This window comes from Sorghum bicolor, chromosome 9, assembly GCF_000003195.3.
Source record: "Sorghum bicolor cultivar BTx623 chromosome 9, Sorghum_bicolor_NCBIv3, whole genome shotgun sequence".
NCBI classification, from domain to species: Eukaryota; Viridiplantae; Streptophyta; class Magnoliopsida; order Poales; family Poaceae; genus Sorghum; species Sorghum bicolor.
This window is the reverse complement of record NC_012878.2, coordinates 2,545,569-2,554,723: the sequence shown is the minus strand read 5'-3', so window position 1 is coordinate 2,554,723 and position 9,155 is coordinate 2,545,569. Positions and strand designations below refer to the sequence as shown.

The 9,155-nt window shown below is 44.3% G+C and overlaps 1 protein-coding gene across 3 annotated transcripts; it reads right to left on the bottom strand.

Annotated features, from left to right (window-relative positions):
* On the bottom strand, positions 1,805 to 4,872 carry LOC8068166 (trihelix transcription factor GT-3b). Of its 3 annotated transcripts, none has more exons than XM_021446912.1 (3): positions 3,338 to 4,872; positions 2,278 to 3,193; positions 1,805 to 2,174 (listed from the first exon to the last, which is right to left on the bottom strand). In XM_021446912.1, the coding sequence occupies exon 1, from the start codon at positions 4,577 to 4,579 to the stop codon at positions 3,503 to 3,505; it is 1,077 nt and encodes a 358-aa protein (XP_021302587.1). In that variant the 5' UTR covers positions 4,580 to 4,872; the 3' UTR covers positions 1,805 to 2,174; positions 2,278 to 3,193; positions 3,338 to 3,502. The 3 variants fall into 3 exon arrangements, with proteins under 3 accessions (XP_021302587.1, XP_002439215.1, XP_021302586.1); XM_002439170.2 differs by having other exon boundaries at positions 3,402 to 4,871; XM_021446911.1 differs by having other exon boundaries at positions 1,934 to 2,174; positions 2,278 to 4,872.

Below are 9,155 nucleotides of genomic sequence, written 5' to 3'. Positions count from 1 at the left end.
AATATTGGTCTTGTTTAGTTCGAAAAATTTTCAAGATTCTTCGTCACATCGAATATTTGGTCGCATGCATGGAGCATTAAATATAGGCAAAAATAAAAACTAATTGCACAGTTTATCTGTAATTTGTGAGATGAATCTTTTGAGTCTAGTTACTCCGTGATTAGACAATGTTTGTCAAATAAAAACGAAAGTGCTATAGTAGTCAAAAACTAAAATTTTTGCAAAAAAAAGCAAAAAGTTTTCAAGATTCTCCGTCACATCGAATCTTGTGGCACATGTATGAAACATTATATATAGACGAAAACAAAAACTAATTATACAGTTTAGCTGTAAATCACGAGACGAATCTTTTGATCTTAGTTAGTCTATGATTGAATAATATTTGTCACAAACAAACGAAAATGCTACAGTACCGAAATCTTTTCACTTTTCGGAACTAAACAAGATGTTTATATCATTTGCGCGTCAAAGCGGTCTCCCTCTAGATTTTGGCCATACTTGTGCTACCCTTGACTTCCCACTAGCTAGCTAGGGCAGAATATTGACTGGCGAATCATGCATGCAAATAAACTACTGCGTATGGTCAATTTCTTTCCATGCAGTACAGCCAAGATGGCTTTATTTTACTGGTTTCCAACTACCCAAAGTATAGCAGGCTGCTAGGTTCATCTTTGATACTGCCAAGAAATTGCCAGTATTATTCTTTTGGAACTACTACCACCACCTACTTACTAGTATGAAATAAGGAGGCTAGTATACATTTATTAACCACAAAATAGCTATCAAGTATTCATCAAAAGTATGAAATCAGACTGACATCATTCCTCACACCACAAAAGCAATAGCAGGTGCATATAAAGGCATGTATACAAGTTAGCTGAATCCATTTTAATAAACAATATAACAGTTGTTTTGAGTTGGCAGTAAACTAATAGTTATCTAAAGGGGCTACCAGTTTAATTAGCTGGCAAAATAAATATCAAGTTGGGATAGAAAAATGAAAATTGTTACAGGCAGTGTCATTAGTCGATCAAATGGCCAGTAATTTTCACTAGAATTCCATTATTTGTGTCAGGCTGCCAAGGAAATACTGACAACAGACGTATCCTTTGATTGTCTGTTGCCATTGTGAACACTCAACACAAGAGCACACTCATCAAAAGTGAACAGTGAAGACGACATGTCAAGAAAGCTGGACGTACCAACTAGCCAATTTGCTTATAGATGTATACTATTAGGTCACGGAAACATTATATGATAAGCTGATGTCACTTGGCCCGTCATTATGATCTTAATTATCTGCACAAGTAACTCATAATAAATAGAATAAAATTGCTTGACCGTGTAATATAACAGATTACACGTACAACTCGTATTCGATTACCTTCAATATGTGAGCTCTGGACAAAACTGGAGATAATAAGTGAAAACCAACTGTGACAAAGGGAAACTACAGTTACTATATATACTGTTGTTGTTTATCCTCGTATGTATCTGTTTGTCATACTCACACATCTTAGTTTTTTTTTCTAGTGACATGCATGAACTCATGGTCATATGCCAGTAGTAACCAGCTTCCCCGACAAGCTGTTGTTATGACCACACGCACTATCATCGAGACATCGACAATGTTAGCAGGTAGCATATGCACTAAAGTTTACAGCTGGGAAGTCTGGACCTCAAAGTCTTGTATGCAATTGATACCATTTGGCTTTCACCCGAAGGATTCACACAAGCCACAGCAATTTTGTTTGAAATAAATGGCAGATGTATTTATGCATCTATATTGATAAAAGCACAGATCTAGCTTTGATGAATTTTATTAGCATATGAATGATGATGATGCACCAACATATATACAGTATACGTATAAACAAACAGCTAATAATAAACATTAATATAATAGAAGAGAACCTGACATCACTTGGTCAACTAGCTAAACCACATATAAATATAGAGAGCCAGCAATTTCTCGGCCGAACGTCGATCTCTGGGATATGATGTACTACTATATATGTAACGCGGTTTCATACTACGACCCTACTACTTCCCTACGTACACACTGTGCGTGCTGATGGGTTCATACCACACGCATGCGATGCGCCCACTGTCTGCAAGAAGCCATGATGCATTCTATGACACGCGGTTCACACATCATTAGGGACGAGCTGATCCTGTAATCAACAATAATAATTATTATTATTGAAACAAAGCAAGGACGACCATACCACACAACATTCTAGATGACTAATTAGCTAGTAGCTAGTTTGGTCATACATGTATATGCAGTAGTGGCTTCTGCTGGACACCTCTGAATTTTTGCAACAGAACACGATCGAAGGCCGCAGGGGCATCGATACCCTCCCTGTATGATAAGCAAAGCAAAGCAAAGGAGGCTCCTGCACCCTCTATCAGCAACCATGTGCTTCCAGTATCCACCATGCATCCTCTCCACTCTTTCCTGATCATCCTAGAGCCGGCTGGGCAGGCCAGTCCTGTCCTACAACTTTTCAGATGCAAATCTCTTTTCGCTAGCTTAGTGAGATGCATATATCTTTACCCATGCAACTGAAAAGAGAGGGAAACCAAGAAAGATCTTGCGGCTACTAGGCCGTGTCGCGCAAAAGCTACGCAAGTTTTGCAGAGACATATCATTACTGATGAGGCACACACACCCGTTTTCGTTTTCGAGTGGAAAGCACCGACCATGGTGCGGTTGGTCCTACAGATCATCTTGTAAAGACTAAAGACGGAAGAGGAGGGGGAGATCTATGGAGAAGTACCAAGGAGAAGCTAGTATGATGCATCCATGCACTTGTAAAGCCAGAAATAAAGCTCTCAAAGCCGATCGATCCTGAAGCTGATGATGAGACTATAGCTAAGCTAGTTAGTAATAGAACCAGAGATATCAGTTATCATCATTAGGGTGCATGGCTAATAAACAAAGATGAGATTGCATGCATGAGCTGCAATAAAAATCATAAACCCTTTTCACCACCTGATGAGCATGCATGTATACACCTCATTACTAACCTGTGTTCTCACTAGCTGCCTAGCAGAAAAACCCTAATCAACAAAGATCATGGATGGATGGATGGATCAAGTGATCGACGACGACCATCTAAATAAAGTAGCTAGATCATGAGTAGCTATCCGGCCGATGCGCGCTCTTCGCGGTGAAACATCGTTGCTCCTGAGCAAGAATCCAACAAGAAGTAGGGTTGTGTGCATCAGAAGATTGATTTATATGATTAGCAGTAGATCGACGGAGTTGCTTGCACTCGATCAATGCATGGAGGTGTATATATATAGCTAGCTTTGGTTGTACACTACGTACGGACGATGAAGATGACATGACGATGAGGATGAGCGAGTAGGGCGTGCTTGGGTTTGGTCCGTACCGGTGGGCGGGGGGGTTTTGGACGGACGAGGTCGCGTCGCGCGCGACGGCTGATGGATCGATGGATGCATGCATGGCGACCGACGCGCGACTCATCAGTCATCACGAGTCGCCGCCGCCGCCGCCGCCGCCGCCGAGCTTGGCGAGCAGCGCGGCGACGAGCTGGTGCCGGCGCTCCTCGCGCTCCTCGGCGCGCGCGCGCCAGGCGTCCTCGCGCTCCCGCCACCGCCGCACGAGCGCGAGCCGTTCCTCGCCGAGCGCGACCATGGCGGCGCGCCACTCCTCCTCGCGCGCGCGCCGCTCGGCCTCGCGCGCCTCGGCGGCCTCCACCCATCGCTCCTCCATCTCGGCCTGGCGGCGCATGAACTCGCGCAGCATGGCCTCCACCTCGCCCTGGTCCGCGGCCACCCTAGCAGCCCGCGCCGCCTGCTGCTGCTGCTTCCGCCTGCGCTTCTTCGTCCCGCCGCCGCCGCCGCCGCCTGACCTGCTCGCGTCCACCGGCAGTTCCTCGTCGCCGCCAACCGCCGCCTCCGCGGCGTCCGCCTCGATCTCGTCATCTTCGTCCTCCTCGTCGACGTCCTCGCCCTCGCCGGCGCCTTCGTCGTCCCGGTCCCGCACGCCCTTGCCCTTGGCCCTCTTCCTCTCCAATGCTTGCGCGCGCTCAGCCCTGGCGTCGAAGATCCGCCTCACCTCGTCGTGGAACGGGAACTGCGGCCTCGATTGCGCGGCGGACGCGGAAGCCGGGTCGACGACGGCCGCCGCCGCCGCAGCGGCGGCGGCGGCGGCGGCGGCCTCGGTGCCTTTGAACCTGGTGACGAGGTTCTTCCACTTGGACTTACACTGGTCCGGGGTGCGGGCGAAGCCCTGCGCGTGGAGGCGCGCGGAGACGGCCTCCCAGAGCGCCTTGTTGCGCTTGGTGGTGAGGAAGGAGTGGTCGAGGTCGGCGCGGACGGCGAGGAACGCGGCCGTCTCGGCGTGGGACCACTGCGGCAGGCGGTCCCGCTCGAGGCTGGTGGCGGCGGCGGCGCTGGAGGCGGCGGAGGCGGATGGCAGCTGGTGGTGGGGCGGGTCGGGCAGCGGCGGGAGCGGAGGGAAGTGCGGGTGGTGCGGCGGCGATGGGGAGAGGAGCGGGTGGTACGGGTTGGAGAAGGAGGTGTTGAGGTGGTGGAAGGGATCCATGGCGCGGCGGCGGAGGCGGAGGCGGAGGCGGAGGCGGTGGCGGATGGGACGGGACGGCGAGGTGGTATCAGCCGGATGGATTTGGACGCCGGGCGGGCCGGGGGAAGGGGATGATGTGATCGAGGGCGGGCGGTCAGGTCAGGTCAGGTCAGTGGTGGGAAAATGGGGGATGGAATGGGAAGTCAAGAGTCGAGAGCAGGCGTGGCCGAATCCTTTGCTTGTTTCTGGCCGTATGACCCGAGAGAGAGAGAGGAGAAGAAAATCTGTTGTTGGCCTGCTGGGTTTCAACGCGGAAACGGCTTCCTTTCATATTGCTTTCTTCGCAAGATCTGGATCCTCTGCGCCGCCCGGCGACTGGCTTCTTTTATATGCTTGCCGGGGCGGTGGGGCTCCATTTCTATCTCCTGACTTTAATTGCCAATGTGCTGCTACGTGGCACACGACTTTTATCAATTCCTACAATTCACGTAAGGAGTTTATCAAAGTTTGATGAGCATTAAGGTCTTGTTTAGTTTCAATTTTTTTTTGCAAAATTGGTACTGTAGCATTTTCGTTTATATTTGATAAATATTGTTCAATTATAAACTAACTAGACTTAAAATATTCGTCTTGCAAATTACAGTTAAACTGTGCAATTAGTTATTGTTTTTATCTATATTTAATACTATACGCATGCACCGCAAGATTCGATGTGACGTAGAATCTAAATTTTTTTGCAAATTTTTTTTTGGAACTAAACAAGACTTAAGTATGTTGATGTGACGCCGTATTAATAAAAAGAGAGATGATAAGAGTTTCACGAGAGTAAAGAGAGTTTCATGAAAATAGAACTTTTTTACACTGATTCTAAAATATAGATACATTGAAAACTGAGACATGAAACTTCCATTGAGACTGATCTAATCCTAAATTTTGCTAGATTTATACCGTAGACTTATGTTTGTATCTATGAACATGTTTAGTTTGAAAATATGTTGTATGATTAATCTAATTAGACTTAATTGACATAATAAATGATATTGTTTTTTATTTTAGTTATAGTTAATCATAATTTTTTATTTACTCCTTAAAAACGAGATGCATGTACCGTTGTTTTAGAATGCGGAGGTGTGTCGTATGTTTGTTCTTTTCTTTTTGTCGGCGGCAATATGACGCAACCTAGAAATGTGTCTCCTTCTGCACAATATTCTACTACATCTACCCCCCAAAATATCAATGTTTAGATACCAAATAAATACCATCAGATTAGTTACAAAATGTATTTTATAATAATTTAATTCAAAGCTATAAGTATGAACATTATTCACTAAAAATTTGGTAAAACTTGAACTATTTTTCGTGTCACGCAACCAATAGTTGCAACAGTTGGACGCTACCTGTCAAAAGTTCGTGTTTAGCGGAAATATATCATAGACTTTTGCGAATGCACTGCCTAATCAGTTCCTGGCTCCTGCACATTCTAGTAATGTCTTTTGTTTTGTATTCGATTTTTGTGGGTGCCAATGAAAAAAAATGTATTGGATCGTACATACTCCGTATGCATGGGAGATGAGAAAGACAGATATTCGACTTTTTGAGAGGTGAGCGACAGATAAAAATGACATGGGGAGTATGTATGACCACTTGACCAGTGCACAATGCAGGCAGAAAACGATCGAGCTATAGGAATTGAGAATTGTATGTTGGCATTGCTCATACACCGATTCACTAAGGCTTTGTTTAGTTCCTAAAAATTTTTGCAAAAAGATTCAGATTCTCGGTCACATCGAATCTTGCGGCACATGTATGAACTATTAAATATAGATAAAAATAAGAATTAATTATACAATTTTTCTGTAATTTATGAGCCGAATCTTTTAAGCCTAGTTAATCTATGATTGGATTAAAATACAAACAAAAAAACTACAGTGTTTATTTTGCAAAAAAAAATTAGAAGTAAACAAGGCCTAATTCATTATGGATAAATACCGACGTGCTTGTAATACCTTTTTATCACTCGCGTTTCCAGCCATAACAATTAATGCTAAATACCATAACTAATCTAGGACTTGTTTAGATATGAAAAGATTTTGGATTTGGCTACTGTAGCACTTTCGTTTGTTTGTGACAAATATTGTCCAATTATGGACTAACTAGGATCAAAAGATTCGTCTCGCGATTTACAGGTAAACTGTACAATTAGTTTTTATTTTTGTCTATATTTAATGCTTAATGCATGTGTCGAAAGATTCTATGTGATGAAAAATCTTGAAAACTTTTTGGTTTTCGAGGTGAACTAAACAAGGCCCTATATCGATTAGGCGAACACCATTACATCAGTCGGGTGGACTAGAGAACAAAAAGTTAAAGCTGGAAAAAGAAGACACAGTACTACAAAGGTCAACGAGCAACGACACTGGATAATGAACCACAACCATAACATTTTGGAGTGTTTGAATGGCATTGACTTAGGCCTTGTCTAGTTATTGATTTTTTTTAGATTTGGCTACTATTTTTGTTTTATTTAGTAATTACTGTCAAATCATAGTTATAAAAATTTTGAGAACTAAACAGTGCCTTAAACACACTGTCAAGAAAGCGGTTGGGTTGGCAAAACTGTCATCAGTCAATCACACTCGTAAGGTTGGACCGTTGGAGCGAAACGGGTATGATGAGCAATGGACTGATCGAGATGAGATGTCGCTAGTGCTATTAATTTATTCATTCCATGTGTCTTTCGTTGTCGTGTAGTTTAGGAGTGTTAATGCTAGCTCAATCCCATCCATATAATTATACGTATTGTATATGGGGACGTCGTCGGGGTTTTTTTTTTTTCATAGGCTCCTGTCTCATGAAACCTTATGTATAAATTTCATTCAGTACGTATTTCAATCCTCGAAACTAAACGTGACACAGTTCTAAGGCCTTGTTCAGATCTAATTTTTTTTTTATCTGGATAATGTAGCATTTTTGTTTGCATTTGGTAATTACTATCCAATCATAGACTAACTAGGTTCAAAAAAACTCATCTAGTAAATTACAGATAAATTGTATAATTAGTTATTTTTTCGATATTTAATGTTTTATGCATGTGACTCAAGATTCGATGCTATCTTAAAAAGTTCTTGATTTTTAGGTGGAACTAAATAAGTAAGACCTAAGAGTGTAACTTGAAAGGGACATCTATAGTAAAAAAAAAAAGAAGTCTTCAATAAGTAGCTTATTTTTGGAGCACCAATTTATTAACTAGTGAAAGAAAAACAAACTTATTAGCACAAAATACAAATATACCACACACAAAAAAAGAAATCTCTTGCCATTACTGCAGCCATGAGCCGTCACCGCCGCCGCCACAATGTGACGCGAGACGGCGGCGTTCACAAAGGATCCGGGCGGGCATGCGGCATGCCTACGGTGGGCCCGGAGAGAGATGACGCGGGAGGGGGCCCGCCCGGGGCCGGCCGGCCCCTGCGTGGAGTGCAGGGTGGCGTCACGCGGACGCCAGCGCGTCGTCAGACGGCAAGGCCATTTGCAATTGCAATGCCCACGCGAGTCGTCTTCTTTCCTTCCTTTGCTGCGAAGCATCTCTCTATCGTTCTCGCTAGCCTCTGCGTCGTCCAGGTGGCGGCCCGCGCCGCGACGGGGACGTGTCATGGGCATGGCCTGCGCGGCAAGTAATCACAGCAGGCGGACAGCCAGGAGCCAGCCACCGTTGGACGCGCTGCGCTGCGCCTCCGGCTGGCTGGCCGGCCGGCCGCCGGAGAGCGCCGCGACCCACATCCCATGATGGTTGCCGGTTTGCGTGCCACTGGACGGAGTACGACGTTGCAATCTACAGTGCGATGTTTTTATTTGCGTAGCGTGTCGGGATCCGGACCGTATGTTTGGAGACGTGGACCAACGGGACGTGAGCGAGCGCGGATTTTCTTTTTGTTATTACGAATTTCTTGTGGTAATAAAAGAAGAAGAAAACCAGCAGCATGTCGCTAGATTGACCCCACAAAACAAACATTCAACAACGAGCAATAGTACTCCGCATAAAATTCCGCACACGTACGTGCTGGATCTCCAATTGGATTTACCATATGAAAATATATTCTGTATTCATCCAACGTTACTTATTCGGTATCATAATTTTTTATATATATTTAGTTAAACTTAAAATTATTTAACTGCCAAGGAAATGTGAATTTGTGCTTTTTTTTGGGGACGGAGAGAGTAACTTTTTTTTTAGTCTACTCATATTTTTTCTACAATTTGAAAAAAAAAACATGTTCTTCGTTGTCAAGAGTTAGCACATCCAATATATCGAGTAAAAAAATTTATTAGTTCCATATAGATTCAGAGCTAGAAGACTACTGTACTTACATCGGATATGGAGCCATTGAACGGCATGCACGTGTCCAGTCGAAACATGCTCTCTTCTTCCCTAGAACTTTCTTCCTCCTTCGAATATTCTTCTTTTTCTCCCCCAACTACCTCACTCCCTACGAGTCCCCACTATCACTCCCCACACTTCCCTAATCCCAGTTGGCTACCTCGCAAGCGACCCCTCAAACCCACAACCACCTTCTCAAGTGTCAATGACCTCACTAAG

Coding starts and splice junctions, on each gene's coding strand:
- LOC8068166 (XM_021446912.1), bottom strand. CDS start 4,579: ATGGATCCCTTCCACCACCTCAACACCTCCTTCTCCAACCCGTACCAC.